Source organism: Pelophylax lessonae (assembly GCF_965119305.1).
Source record: "Pelophylax lessonae genome assembly, chromosome: 1".
Classification (NCBI taxonomy): Eukaryota; Metazoa; Chordata; class Amphibia; order Anura; family Ranidae; genus Pelophylax; species Pelophylax lessonae.
Window position 1 is genome coordinate 218,787,540 of NC_138768.1, and position 16,130 is coordinate 218,803,669.

The following is a 16,130-nucleotide window of genomic DNA, read 5'->3' on the forward strand; positions in this document are numbered from 1 at the left end:
GGCTGACACAGGTAGTGAATCAGTTGACAATACCGGCCTGTAAATATAGGTATAGTCCGCTTTCTTTCTTTCTTTCTTTCTTTCTTTCTTCTTTTTTTTTTTTAATATGGGTCAGTTAGTATAGGTGTTCTAAGGGAGGAAGTAGTGTTTGTAAGCATAGTTAGTAATAACCCAGCATTCTACTTTAAGCCGGAAGACTGAGGACATCTTGTGGCAAAAAAGAAGTTGTCTGGGGATGACTCTGTATTGAGTATTGCAGCCTAAGTTGCTTTATAAGTTTAAACGCCCATTAGGTGTCTTTTTTACCTGGGCTAGGGCTTTAAATAGTAATTTTATTTTTGTAAATGTCCAAATATCATTGTGGAGGATTTCCTTCTCTTCTTGTCCCAGAGACATAACAATTGGTGTAAGGACATTTCTTCAGTCAGAGAAAACCTCCCTTGGACAATCGGCGGATTTCCGCTCTGTAAAATTTTAGATTACCCATCACATTCTGTCCCATTGACAGTGGTCATAAGGACAAATAAAGAGGGTGAATCTTTCTAGCTGAGACGCAGACAGAAATCAAAATCACTCTAACGTATCCCTATTCCTACCCCCACCAGTGGCAGACTCCATACCTCTAACTTGCACTTTAACTAGTGGAAAGGCACAGTCTGCAAGAAAGCATTCAGGTAGTGCTTGACTTTCTTTTTTTAAAGTTCAGCATGTTTTGCAAACTCTGCATCAGTTGAAAAAAACATTTCTTTTGGGCCCCCTTGGACAAAAAGAAGTATCTGTATGCAATAATGAACTAGCTGCTATTTAGACTGTAATATACTGTAGTAGCTTGTGCTAGATACAGTAAGCAGTGCCGTGTTCTGACCGCAGTACCAGGGACTTTCTACTGCGGAGTATGCAGAGTCTCCCATACTGCATCTTCAACATTTAGGAGAATTATTGTATTTTTTTATCAATTAATGCAAAGCTTCCTCTAATTGGCCAAGGTGGAGATTGTAACATTATTCACCTGCCCCTCCACCTTGGCCAGTCAGAGGAAGCCTTGTATTTTTGATTAAAAAAATAAAAGGCTACTTCTTAATGGTGGAAATACAGTACGGTGTACTCTTTCTGTATCCAGTAGTAGCAAATACCACTACTGGAACACAGTTTTTCTTACTTTACATAGCACAAAACACTACTGTATAGCTAAAGCAGTGACCAGTCTGTTTTGGCATGCAAATAGTTTGTCTGATCTAATCTGTCCCAAACATATTATTAAAAGTAATCCAAAACAGTATCTCTTCTGTGCTCAAGTGGTATGTGGGAAGGCGAGTGGTCTTGTGTGGTCTTTATAACCACCTAGGGTCTTGCTGCCCCCTCAGGGCCAAGGATATTCAAATATACTGAAAAACAACAAGAAGGGTGCACGGACCTCGTGCATTACCACTTAAAACATTTATTAAAATCCAAAAAAAGCATACATTGTACTCACAAATGCATGATAATAGCCCACATGTAAGGAAAATGGAACCAATCACCTCCAGAACTGCCAGGATACTCCTATGGTGCTGGATGATGTGATAGTGTCCGCTTATGCCTAGCTGATGTGTTTCGAGGGAGAGCACTCTTCTTGAGAGCCAAAAGTATTACTCAAGTAGTACATTTGGCTCTGAAGAAGAGGGTTCTCCCTTGAAACACGTCAGCCAGGCATATGCGGACACCATCACATCATCCAGTACCATAGAAGTATCCTGGCAGTCCTGGAGGCGATTGGTTCCATTTTCCTTACATGTGTGCTATTATCATGCATTTGTACAATGTATGCTTTTTTGGATTTTAATGTTTTAGGTGGCAATGCACAAGGTCGGTGCGCCCTTCTCTTTTTGTTCTTCAATATTATTAAAAGTGCCAGGAAACCTGTAATTCTACCCTTTTTTTTAAAAGCATTGAATTCTAAGTTTACAAAGGTATAGCTATCATTTATTGTAAACATATGTGGATGGATCTGATTATTCAGCAACAAACAATCTGGGCCCTTTGTGTCTCTGGTCAACCTACTTGTACGGTTTGGTTCCTGTTAAGCAATCTCCCCACTATCTGAGCACAACGCGGTAATGAGAGGACCAGATTGTCTGTCTGTATTCATCTTTTCTTCACTATCATAAATAATCAACAAAATTACTTGACATTTTGTTCTTCAATGTCAAACCAAGATGCTTCTTTTAATTATAAACCTATATGATGATGATTGGGAATGTGAATGTCCTCTGCAGCGTGCAGACGATACAGCTGAAACCTGTATGCATTATTGTCCAAGCTTGGAACTACACAGATGGCAACTGAATGAGAAATCTGACATGATTGATTCTATGTATACATTTTTTGCCAAATGCTTGCAATTAGTGGCAGCCACCCTCAATTAAGGGTTAGATAATGTGATTATTTTAGGGTCTGATTAGAGGCAATGTCCTATTATTCTGAAGATTTCTCTAGCATACACTTTAGCACGATATGTCCTCCGTGTATTTGAAGCATAGAAAAAAAAAAAACTACTGATGGGAATGTATATTTTATTTGAAAAACAAATCTGTTATTTTCTACTGCACTGCTACTACAAAAGCTTTCCATACCCAAAGTAAAACCTTCAGACCTGCACTCTTCTAACGTTCACTGTGCTTGGACTTACAAACAGATTCACCAAAGCACCTGTATTCAAAATGCAATGTAAGTTCTTGACGCGTATGCAAATAAACTATACAGCGCTATTGGTCTATATAGTCAGGTCTATGTGCATTAAATGAAAATTAAAACAAATATAATATTCAATAAAGTATCCATGTGTTAAAATTCTACAAAACTGCACTTGTGCAAGTGTATCCAACAGGTTCAATCTATATGCCACGGGTGTCCAACATTTTTGTCTTGCCACATTGAGTGTAGAGAAATTTTCTCTGGCCGCATATAAAATATATACTATAGTTAAGGTATACAAGTAATAAAATGCCGCCACGCCCCCTGCACTAATTTAACAAAACTAGAGGATGATCAGATGAAATGGAATCAGTATACAGAGGTTTACTTCTTCTGAGAGATAATAAAGGAACACTCTAACCACCATGACCACTTCAGTTATTTGAAGTGGTCATGGGGGTAGGAGTCAAACACTGCACATGCAACCCCCCCCCACCTTCCGAGCTAGCCTCTGCCTACCGTTAGTTGGAAGCTGCTGTGGCCGTGCCCCCGACCCGACTTCCTTCCTCCCCAGCAAAATAAAAATTGTCAGGGGGCAGTGGGCCGCATTGCCTGCGGTTCTGGGCCACATGCGGCCCTCGGGCCACAGGTTGGACATGCCTGCTCTATGCCCTTAATAGTGTCCATACATTAAATTGCATAAAAAGTGCTCTCATGCAAGATCCGTAGAAAAATACGGGCACTATGCCTTTAACGAAGACAGAGAACTCACCAAATTTATATGACCACCCGCTACAGGGAAGTCACAAAGTGTACATTAATTATATTTTATTTTTGGTTTATTGCACATAGACCTAAATATAAAGACCAAAAGCGCTGTATGGAGTTTATTTGTATATTCAGACCTAAGTGAAGCTGCACTGATTCACTAATCTGGGATAAATCTATAGGCATCGGAATTGATATATTCAATTCTACTGTTTGTGGCCGATGGGGAACAGATGATTTAACTTATATTACTCTTGTGGGCATAGATATTTAGGATCTGCCATTGCATAGATATTTTAAAAAATGCAAGGTCTGAGGCCCTCATCCTGATCCTGACTGCGCAACCTACTCTGCCACAGACTTGGAATAAGCAGATGGGATTAAATTAAAGGATAAGATCACTTTTTAGAAAAAAACAATACATGTACATTTTTTTGCAGGTGAACAAAATGTGCATTTATTTTTTATTTTTTCTGGAGCCTGCAAAGCAATGCATCAGCGATCAGCTGATCACTGGTGCCGTGCAGTTTTTCAGCAGATCTGCCAGTGTATTTGTATACCTGTACAGTCTGTACGGGCTAACGGATACAAACTGTCAGGAAGAGAGAATGAACTACCACGACACTCCACAGCACCGTGCAAGTTCATTGAAAACTACAAGCCAACAGCCGCAAAGGCTGCCGGATCTTGTAGCTTTTCATTCACAGGACACTGTGAATGAGTGACAAGGGCGGGCGGAGCCCTGTTTGGCCAGTTTTTTTAAAAATTGGACAGTTGGAGAAGATCCGCACAAGCTGTCAGATCGTGGAGGTGTGGGGGCCCGTCTGTTCGTTACATGTTACACCCAGAATATGGGTGTTGCATGTAATATTTTACGAAAGGTGAACTTATCTTTTAAAGTTGAGACTTTTTAGACTTTATTGGCTGCTTGCTTGTTTTGGGTCATTGTTTTACTAGGTAGTAAAGGCAGGATCAGAGTTTAGATGTTTGCCTAGACTGGAAGGGTTAAAGTGATTGATTGTAAAGTCCCAGATCCTCTTCTTCTCTGGTCCTTCTTCGCTGCTTCTGGCCCCTCCTTCCTGTAAAGTGCCCCCACAGCAAGCAGCTTGCTGTGGTGGCACCCGAACCGAGCTGCAGCTCTGTGTCCATTTAGACATAGAGCTGCTGTTTGGCCCCGTCCCCTCTCCTGATTGGGTAACTGAGTTTGATAGCAGCGGGCCCAATGGTGCCGCTGCTGTCTCTGCCAAAAAGGAGGAAGAGTCTAAGGAGGGCTGAGGGACTCGTGGACATAGCTGCATTGAGATGGGCTCAGGTACGTATTAGGGGGGCTGCTACACACAGAAGGCTTTTTATCATAATGCATTTATCATAAAATGCATAATGCTGACTCCTTTAATTCAATCTACCCACCTTTTGGTAATGTGCATAATACCATGATGACCAGCAGTGAACTGTGCACATGCTAGGGCATTACAGTGCCATTAGGTTTGAATGGCAAGCCAACAGATACTAAATAAATAACTGGTAAACAACTTCACGCTTTGTGCTGTGTCCATAATAGATTTCATATATTTTATGTATTATCCTATGTCCATTACAGTATTGGATTTTAACAAATTGTAAATGGGATATTGAGAACAAATTGTACAGGGACACTGCTTCTGGCTCGCAGGTATTTTTGCTATCCTTAGCTTTTTATAAAAAACCTATATCTTTAAGCACTAAGATTTGCTTCATTTTGAGCCTAATATGATGCCATCATCTGTTGACATATAATCTACATTGTCTTATTGGAGCATTTAAATTATGGACCTGTCCTATTGGTGTAGCAACAAATGGGGCAGTAGCATGAGATTTTTTCGTGCTGATAATACAGTTGTGCTTGCTTATAGTTTTGCTGTAGGCATTGTCTTTTTTGAACCACTAGAGGGTATCTGGTGGAGATGGCCATTCATTGCTTAACGGCATGGTTGGGTAAAATTCCATCTGTACACCCAGTGTAGATGTGTATATTATACATATTTATGTGCTGGAAGGAAGTACCAGTATTTACCACTAGAGGGGGTTCGGTGAGGAATACCATGTAATGGTGTCATGTTCGTAGTCTGGACTGGCATTTGGAGGGTTAATGATACAGGTGGATATATTTATCCATTAGGTCAGCAGCAACGATTGATGGCCCAGCAGCTATGCACCCGGTGTGCTGATCCGCCTCCACTCGTTAGTGTAGGGCGGGTGGCGGCTCAGTACTTAAGTGGTAAGTCGTGCCGTATAGTCACGCCCCCGGTGAAGTCAGGAAGTAACGAAACGCGTTGGGGCGTGGCTATACGGCGTCCACATCGCAATCACACACAGAGGAGACACAGCCCAGGAGTTCAGCGTGGAGCTAGCACCGGACTATTGGAGACTGTTCACCCTGCCTGTGTGACACTTTTATGCTTTTATATGTACTATTACAAGTGAGTGCAATACTTTTTTGGTTATTACGCTATTGGCGGCCCCCTTTTTTTTTCTTGCTCACATGAGGGGATTGCCACCAGTGGAGGATATCCATTAGAGGTAACCCACAGCTGAGGAGTATTAAGGAGGATCCATTGATTTGAACCTGCTGGTGTTATGCTGGGTGAGTCTAGTCCATGATAGTGGATAGGCATGGAGATTTGGTGAGTGCCCATTTCTTCTGTCCCAACACAGTGGTGGTGGAGATTGTTGGTGACCCTTTCTAAAATCACGATATACTCATTCATCCTGCTGTCATGCGTGAAGTTGTTTACCAGTTATTTATTTAGCATATGGACTTTTTATGATCATTTATTTTCCATATGGACTTTTAACAAACTTTTATTGATGCTCAGTTGTACATTCAATTGTGGTATTTACTTTGCACATGTGACAGGTGTATGTGCCTAATAATTTATTGCTATAGTGGTTAAATATTAGATCTCAGCTCATTAGCCTGTGTGCATGTTTCATTGGAGGTAGGTAGAGGGTACCACCATCCCTGCGCTGAAGAAACCTACTGCTGCTTTGTGCACTAATTTGTTTATTTCTTTTTATATAGGGGAGAAAAAACTTCTCCTCAAAGCTTTAACCAGTGCTCTGCTGGACACTGTATTTAGCAGTTTATATTTACTAAAATATTTGCATTTACAATGTTCTGTGTACCGTGGGAGACCAGATATAGTGAATGCAGGGTCCTGGGTTTAGTATTTAAGTATGAACCGGCCCTAATGGTGCCAGACAAATAGTTCCATATGTGCCTACTAGTTTATTTATGGTACTGTTTGACATAGTAAAGTATCCTAACCTTTTGTTTGATTGTTTATAGCTTACATGATGGTATGCTCATTTTGAATTTTTAACAATGTGTCATAATCACTCTTTTGATATACAGTGGTGTTCAAAATTATTCAACCCCCAATGCTGTAAAGGGTTTTAGGGAATTTAGTGTACATTTGTAATTGTATTCAGAATGAAATCCTACAAGGACTTCTTAAAGAACCATATGCAACTAAAATGACATCAATTGATTTTGTAATACAGTAGTAAATGTTTCTTTTGTGAATTCTTCATTGACACAATTATTCAACCCCTTAAAGACTACCACTCTGAAGAACAGAGGTTCATTGAAGTGTTTTCAATCAGGTATTGAAAACACCTGTGGATGTCAGGGAGCAGCAATAAAGCCTAATAAGCACCAGTTAGGCAGCTTTAAAATGACTGTGATACTCAGCTCCTTCTAGACATTTACTGGTGTGGTTACAAACATGGTGAAGTCAAGAGAATGGTCCAGGAAGACAAGAGAAGAGGTGATTACTCTTCACAGGAAGGGCAATGGCTATAAGAAGATTGCAAAGATGTTAAACATACCAAGAGACACCATAGGAAGCATCATTCACAAATTCAAGGCAAGGGGCACTGTTGAAACGCTACCTGGTCGTGGCAGAAAGAAGATGCTGACTTCGACTGCTGTGCGCTACCTGAAGCGTAGAGTTGAGAAAAGTCCCTGTGTGACTGCTGAGGAACTGAAAAAAGATTTGTCAGATGTGGGTACTGAATTTTCTGCTCAGACAATACGGCGCACACTGCGGAATGAAGGCCTCCATGCCAGAACTCCCAGGCGCACCCCCTTGCTGTCTCCAAAGAATAAGAAGAGTCGACTGCAGTATGCTAAAAGTCATGTGGACAAACCACAGAAGTTTTGGGATAGTGTTCTGTGGACTGATGAAACAAAATTAGAACTGTTTGGGCCCATGGATCAACGCTATGTTTGGAGGAGGAAGAACAAGGCCTATGAAGAAAAGAACACCTTGCCTACTGTGAAGCATGGCGGGGGGTCAATCATGCTTTGGGGCTGTTTTGCTTCTGCAGGTACAGGGAAGCTTCAGCGTGTGCAAGGTACCATGAATTCTCTTCAGTACCAGGAGATATTGGATGACAATGTGATGCAGTCCGTCACAAACCTGAGGCTTGGGAGACGTTGGACCTTTCAACAGGACAATGATCCCAAGCATACCTCCAAGTCCACTAGAGCATGGTTGCAGATTAAAGGCTGGAAAATTTTGGAGTGGCCATCATAGTCACCAGACTTAAATCCGATTGAGAACCTCTGGTGGGACTTAAAGAAAGCAGTTGCAGTACACAAGCCTAAGAATGTGACTGAACTGGAGGCTTTTGCCCATGACGAATGGGCAAAGATACCCGTAGATCGCTGCAAGACAAGCTATGCTTCACGTTTTAAAAGCTGTTAAAGGATGTTGTACTAAGTACTAAGATTGAATGTCACTTGGGGGTTGAATAAAACTGATAATGATGTGAGCACAGAAAAGACATTTGTGGTTATTTCATTATAAATGTTATGTTATATTTGTCTGACCTACACGTGCCTCTTTGATTTAATTGTAAGCAGGATGACTGAATGATCAAAATCAATGTCAAACTGGCCAAAACAATCAATTTCAGTGGGGGTTGAATAATTTTGAACACAACTGTATAATCCTCTGAAGCTGCCCATACAAGGTTAGATTTTTGTTCAAACATTTGTAGAAAAATCGTTCATCATAACATTTATTCTTGTTAGTGACTTGAAAAAGCCTTTTCTCTTACGTCCTCCGACAGTCGCCGCCCACTCACACCATCTTCACCAATGGGTATTGACTTCCGCTCTGCAGGAGTAGCTAGGCATAAGACTTGTTAGTCACAAAGGCTTTTAGCATAGACACACCCCTAGGGGCTGTCCCACTAGTCAATACCTCCCTGCACCAGCATTCCCAACTCAGTTTGATTCTGCCTAGCTTCAGGAGTGGTCAGGCTTTCCTGTGCTGGGGCTACAGTCTCAGCCTTCTACCCTTTTTTTGATTTTATTTCAAAGTTGTTTTTCTTTGCTTTACTAGCTGTTGTTTTCCAGCTTTAGATAGGGATCTTCGGATGAAGATACATCATGCGGAACTGGGTATCGGACTGGCCGCCCTGGGTCTCCCGGGCTGAGGGTCAGATGGATCCCCAGCCTGCCATCGAGCGTTCGGCTATGGTTCGCCCTGCCACTATGAACGACCCATCCCTGCTCGCAGCAGGGATGCAGCCTGTGAGGTGGCTACCTCACTGGACGCCTTCTGCGGTTTTGTGCTGCAGTGTCCTGCGTCCCGACTACTGCACTCCCTGTCATATGAGGACAGCGGTTTTCCGTTTGTGAAGGCTCCCCACGCCATCCGGTACGGTAAGCACCTTTCTGTGTTGGGACCTCTGTCTGGGGTGTCAGTCTATGTGCTGTGTGTTCCCCTCATGTCTGTGTATGCGGGCTCCCTGATTTGATCCCTGTGGGGGTAAAAGTTTTTAATCACTGCTATGTGGTGGGGACCCCTCTCTCTCTCTCTCTCTCTCTCTCTCTCTCTCTCTCCTGTGTCACCTTTAGGTGCTGTGAGTGCAGACATGTGTATGCGGCGACCGCTACGGCTGAGCGCCGCGCGGTCCGCCATTTTTTTACTGTGGGCTAATGTGGCTTCACCCTGGGCCTTGTACAGGGTTGCAGTGCGGTGCTTTTGGCGCCAATCGACGCCATTTTGCATGTGGCATGATCGGTCGATCCGAGCACATGTCGGCGGCCATTTTATTGTAGCCTCCATTCACTTCTGCGGGGCAGCCATTTTCCCTGAGCCTATTGCATTATAAAGTTCAGCCTTCTTTACCTCACTTCCTCTTCTCTGGTACAGCGATCGGTGGCAACAGTCTGCGGGTGCTCCCTCCAGGCTTTTCTGTGCTATCCTTCCTAACTCAGTGGTTTTCTGTCCCTGTGGGGGTCGGTGCATACCGTGAGTATTGCGGTGGGCTGCGCTCGCCGCGGCTTTTAAAAGGCCAGTGCCTTTTTTTCCCAAATCTTGTTTGGCATGGATTCCCAGGATAGCAAGTTCCCCCCAGCCCTGGTGGGGGACCCCGGGTCTACTGCACCCCCCGTGGGGTCTGATTTGGCCGCTGTAGTGGCATCTTTGGTGTCACAGATACAGGTGCTGATGGCTGAACGTTCTGCAAAAAAGAGGGCCAGGTTATCTATCTCCTCTGATTCAGATGGTGATGTGGCTGGAGTGCCCTTTTCAGGGTCTCGCTCATCTCTGGACCTTTTGCGGTCTGAAGGGGAGGCAGAGGTTGAAGGGGTTGATACTTCTCCCCCAGGCTCGCCTGAAGAGCTTGCGCTCATGGATGAGCTGATCTCTTCTATCAAAGACACGCTGTATCTGGGTTCGGTTGGACCATCAACGTTCCAAAGTCGACGCTGTCCCCTTCGGTTCGCCTTCCCTACCTGGGAATGGTTCTGGACTCTGCTCAAGCAAAGGTCTTCCTGCCGGAGGACAAGCTCCGGACGCTTCAGGGCGAAGTCAGGCCCCTCAGGGACAACCGATCCTCGTCACTCAGGACCTGTATGCGGTGCCTGGGGTTAATGGTCTCGGCTTTCAAGGCAATCCCCTTTGCTCAGTTTCACATGCGGTCTCTCCAAGCGGAGATTCTTGCCAAGTGGGACGGGCGACCTCAGTCTTTGGATCTGAGGGTCTCGTTGAGCCGCCGAACCAGAAGGGATCTTCTGTGGTGGCTCCAGTCCCCGGCGGTGTCGGGGGGCAAGTCTTTTCGTCCGTTACACTGGACGGTGGTCACCACGGATGCCAGTCTGTCGAGCTGGGGTGGTGTTCTGGGCAACCTGTCTGCCCAGGGAACTTGGTCGGAGGAGGAATCCTCCCTTCCGATCAACATCCTGGAATTGAGAGCGATAAAGCTTTGCCTTCTCCAGTGGTCGGAACGACTTCAGGGCCCTCCGGTTCGGGTACAGACGGACAATGCCACAGCGGTGGCTTACATCAACCACCAAGGGGGCACCAGGAGTGCCCGAGCGGCCTGGGAAGTGACCGACATTCTGTCTTGGGCCGAGACTCACGTCCCGGCGATAACGGCAGTGCACATCCCGTGGGTGGAGAACTGGCAGGCCGATTATCTGAGCCGCCAGACCCTGGACCAGGGGGAATGGTCCTTACACCCGGATGTCTTCCAGATGCTGTGCGCGAGGTGGGGATCCCCAGATGTGGACCTGTTCGTGTCTCGACTAAACAACAAGGTGGAAAGGTTCGTGGCAAGGACGCACGATCCTCGGGCGGACGCCTCGGACGCGTTAGTGGCGTCTTGGCATCAGTATCGTCTGATGTATGCCTTTCCTCCTATTCAGTTGCTGTCCAGGCTCCTTCGCAGGTTGTCCTCTGGAACCGCACGCGGTGATTCTGGTGGCACTGGACTGGCCTCGCCGGTCTTGGTACGCGGACATTGTTCATCTGGCAGTCGAGCCTCCGTGGTGCCTGCCACTTCGGGAAGACCTTCTGTCTCAAGGACCGATCTTCCATCCTGCTTTACAGTCGCTGGCTTTAACGGCCTGGCTGTTGAAAGCCAGGTCCTGAGGGACAGGGGTCTCTCCCCTGAGGTTATTCCTACTCTGATCAAGGCTAGGAAAGCCTTGTCTGGTAAAATTTATTACCGTACTTGGAAAGCGTACTTTGCCTGGTGTGAGTCCAGGGGGTTCTCCCCTCGATCATACTCGGTGTCGAGAGTGTTGGCTTTCCTTCAGACTGGTGTGGACCAGCGTTTGGCGCTGGCCACGATAAAAGGCCAGGTTTCTGCACTGGCTGTTCTTTTTCAGCGCCCTGTGGCGTCTCATTCCTTAATTCGCACCTTTGTTCAAGGTGTGCGTCATTTGGCCCCTCCTCGGAGGGAGCCCTTACCTCCGTGGGACTTGAACTTGGTTCTGTCCGTGTTGCAGCGTGCTCCCTTTGAAGACATCAGGGAGATCTCGTTGCCTCTGCTGTCTAAAAAGGTTGCCTTTTTGGTGGCGATCACTTCGGTTCGCAGAGTGTCGGAGCTGGCGGCATTGTCCTGCCGCTCTCCCTATTTGGTGGTTCACAAGGATAAGGTGGTCTTGCGACCTCACCCGTCCTTCCTCCCTAAGATGATCTCTGATTTTCACCTTAATGAGGACATTGTCTTGCCTTCGCTCTGTGCAAAGCCCAAGCATCCTAAGGAGGTTGCCTTGCATTCCTTGGATGTTGTCAGGGCGATCAGGGTTTACCTGTCGTCCACTAAATCTTTTCGCAAGTCGGATTCCCTCTTTGTCCTTCCTGAGGGACCTCGGAAGGGCATGGCGGCGTCTGCAGCGACCATTGCCAAATGGATCAGACAGACCATTGTGCAGGCCTATACCTTGAAGGAACGGGTTCCACCCTTCCCTGTTAAGGCGCACTCTACCAGATCTCTGAGTACGTCTTGGGCCTTCCGGCATCAGGCTTCCATGGCCCAGGTGTGTAAGGCGGCGACTTGGTCGTCCGTGCACACCTTCTCCAAGTTTTATAAAGTGGATGTTCAGGCATCAGCCGATGCCTCCTTTGGCCGTAAAGTTCTCAGTGCGGCAGTGCCATAGGGACCCTTGTTTATGGGTCTTTGGCTGTTGGGGTGTTTTACCCCTGGGTTACTTGCTTTCCTGTTGCCCAGATGGTTCTCTTACTGTGTGTAAGGTTCCTTTCTCTGATGTGGGTACTGCGTTGCCTTTTCTGCGGTTGCGTCTCCCACCCCTCATGTCTACACTGCTTTGGGACATCCCATTGGTGAAGACTGTGTGAGTGGGCGGCGACTGTCGGAGGACGTAAGAGAAAACTGAATTTTTGTAAAATCTTACTGTAAAATTCCTTTCTCTGAGTCCTCCGACAGTCCCCGCCCCTCTTTTGGGGTCTTGTGTACTCTTACTGCTATGCTACCAAACTGAGTTGGGAATGCTGGTACAGGGAGGTATTGACTAGTGGGACAGCCCCTAGGGGTGTGTCTATGCTAAAAGCCTTTGTGACTAACAAGTCTTATGCCTAGCTACTCCTGCGGAGCGGAAGTCAATACCCATTGGTGAAGACTGTGTGAGTGGGCGGCGACTGTCGGAGGACTCAGAGAAAGGAATTTTACGGTAAGATTTTACAAAAATTCAGTTTTGTCCAGCAAGCTCTGCAGGTCATAGGGAGAGCAATCCCATGTATCGGACTTTGCCTACTCTTTCTACAGGAATTTGTTGTAATTGTTATGACCTTTTAACTAAGGTTGGCCCTAGACTTCACAGGCATGAAATAACTGTCCTCTGGCAAAGGTACAGGAAATAGTGACTCGACCCTGTAAGCTCATTACCTCTAAGAATCCCCATTAGATCGCTATTGTTACTTTTTCTTTTACATAAAGTCTAAAACTGCCCTTTAAATAGTTTAGTGAAGGAAATTGCTTGGCCCAAACAAACAGGTGTGCTTGCTGGGTGCACTGTATATGTAGCCTCAGCTATGTACAGTATACAGTACTGTGTTCCTGCCCTACTCCCGGAAGAAAATAGTCAGGCTGAGTGCTTCTTGGCCATTCATAGGAAGCTGTGTATTCTGGTAATGAACACAAAGCTTCCTCTGATTGGCTGAGGTAGAGATTGTGATGCCATCTGCTTTAGGCAATCACAGGAAGCTGTATTCATTCGTAGAATACAAAGCTTCCTGTGAATGGCTGAGCACTGACCTAATTTTATTCTATGAACGGTATGGGAAGTCATTGTCTCGCTCTTGGAACACAGCGTTGCATACTGTGGATATACAGTGCTGATAGGAAGCATATCGGTTTATGGAGCAAATGATTTAAGCCAAAAAGTTTAAAATTAAAAGACACTGATATTGCCTTAGGAATTACCACAAGGTTATAAAATCACCAATATATAACACAAATTTATAAAATCGTCTCCCTTGTTTTTGTTTTTGTCTTTTGTCTGCCATAAGAACACTGCACCTCCTGCATATTTAAGATAGAAAGAGTGTTGAGTACAACTTAAAACAACAGAATACATCAAGGAGGTATAGCAAATGTATATTGTGTAGGGAATAATACAGCAGGTCTTTCGCAAAATTCTTCTTCCGGGGAGCCTGATATACTAGGAGACAAATAGCTCACATAAGTATATGTATGTACTATGTTTAAGCAACATCACGTGGTAAACTACTTTCATCCTACAGACTGTGATCAGTACTTTGTGGCTGTCATACTATGTCCGTAGGTATATTTTGACATCGTATGTGTATTTTTTGTTTTTAACCATAAATGTATTTGCTTGTTTCATTTGCAGAGTGTCCAACATGAGAACACTTACAGGAATCCAGTTGCAAAATACTGTTATGGGGAAAATCCCCCAGAACTTCTTCCTCTCTAAAAGAAGAAAAATGAGGATTAACAGCTTTTTTTTTTTTTTTTTTTTGGTATTCTACCTGCATGTGATAAACAGTCTTCTTATTCAAGGACTGAGTGGGCCAGAATATTACAGGTAGTTCTGCAGAAGGAGACATTGAATGTATGGTAGCAGAGAACACAGAAGACTTCTAAAATGTGGCATTTGTGATTGGATATTATGAGTTTTTATTGTTAAGCCAGTATACAATATAATGGTGATGTATACACAATGTTTACATATCAATTGGTATGCACTGAGTGCAGCAAACAAAAGAACAAGCAGTGTGGTTGTAATGGGCAGTTATTGAAGGACTAACGTTTTAAAGCAAACTTTTTAATTTTACTTTCTCTTTCGTTCATTGACTGACACAGCTCCTGGTCTTCTTAACCATTGGGTGTGTATACTGCCCCCTACAGGAGTAGGAAATTGGGCAGAAACAAGTCTGACTACGCCTATGGGCAGTCCCAGGGGGTATACTGCCTCTCTCTGCTATAGGTATTCAGTTGTTTTCTGCCTAATCAGCAGTAAGGACCTAGTTCCTTGCTGGGATCTCTGGTCCTGGCATTTTTTTCTTTTTAGATAGAAATTTTTCTCCTGTGTTTTTTTTTTTTTTTTCCCTGTGAGATCTACAATCAATTGCCAGACTGGGCGATGGGCTGGATTATCTAGATCCAGTGGTCACCCCAGTCTGGCCAGCGAGCACACACAAACCTCAGCTCTGTGCTAGGTCAGCCTCGACATAGCCCCACCAGAAGGGGGCTGGCCTGCGAGTTAAATGTCTCGCAAGGTCGCATAAGAGTCGCAGCGTTCCTCCTGGCCGACAGCCCCCCCCCCATTTAGATGGGGAGGAGGTTATGTCTGGAGCGGTACCCGCCTGGTTCCTGGTATAGTGAGTAGCTGTCCCCTCTCTTCCCCTGGAGGGTTTTGGGGAGGAAGTGGGCCCCTCTTTGGGATGGTCGAACCCCTGGGTTCCCCTCCTTTCAGTCAGGCACCCCCCTTCATCTGTCCCCCCATCCTATCCCCCCCATGCTGGGGTAGGGGGAGGGCGCTGTGCTGGGGATGGGGTGGGGGGTGCGCCGTCAGCGACCGGAAGATCGGCTGTGCAGGGGGGGGTTGTTCCTGGGGGGGACTCCTGCCAAGGGCCCCCTGTCCTGCCTGGGCCTGTCCTCAAGGCCTAGAGATCCCTCCTGGCTCTGCCATATTTTTGTAGCCTGTGTGCTCAATGCACAATGGCCATGTTTTGTGTATTCCAGCGGCTATATTGCGGTGGTTGGCCATTGAAAATAGTTGTGACCATGACAGTGGAGCCCATGGGCGGCGATTTCGACGGTGGGAGCCCCTGCTCATCCCCTGGTTCTGACTCCTGAATCTTTTCACTTCCTGATCGCCATGCGTGGAGTGCAGATTGTCCTGGTGGCTGCAGGTGCCTATTTCTGTTGGGTGGTGAGTCTGGTGGGGTCCACTCCCTCTCTGCTGAGGATTGCTTGGTACTTTGTGCCTGGCAACCAAGTGGTGCTGCCAGCGCAGTGGGGGTTCTCCCTTTGCAGTGTTTTTACACTTTTTGTGGGGTCCCCCTGATGACTCATGGAGCCTTTGGAGCACATCTCCCTGCCTGATCCCCTCTCTGAGGCTGCGGGGCCCCCTGGCACCTGCAGCCACCAGGACGATCCCAACCATCCATCCATGCATTGTTGGCGGTCCTGGAGTCCTTTGTCTTCCGGGTGGAGGTGGCTTTCGGGCTACAGGCTAATAAGCGCCCCCCGCCTTCCCCTGTCTCATCAGATCCTGAATCTGATTCGGCGGGCGTGGGGCACCCTGTTGGGTCTGCGGCCACACTCCCGGAATCCTCAGATAGTGAGGACGATTCCTCCACATCTGCAACCATGCATGAAAAGGCGCTGGTTGAAGCACTGATTGTATCTGTGCCTGA

General features: G+C 45.8%; 1 protein-coding gene across 1 annotated transcript in view; it reads left to right on the top strand.

The window, feature by feature from the left end:
- The window catches only part of SPRING1 (SREBF pathway regulator in golgi 1), a 56,993-nt gene extending 42,747 nt beyond the window's left edge, over window positions 1-14,246 (top strand). Inside the window, exon 5 of the mRNA XM_082274234.1 lies at window positions 14,099-14,246. Within this exon, the coding sequence (XP_082130360.1) occupies window positions 14,099-14,182 (84 nt within the window). The 3' untranslated portion in view covers window positions 14,183-14,246. The remainder of the gene's footprint in view (window positions 1-14,098) is intronic.
- Window positions 14,247-16,130: the final 1,884 nt, after the last annotated feature.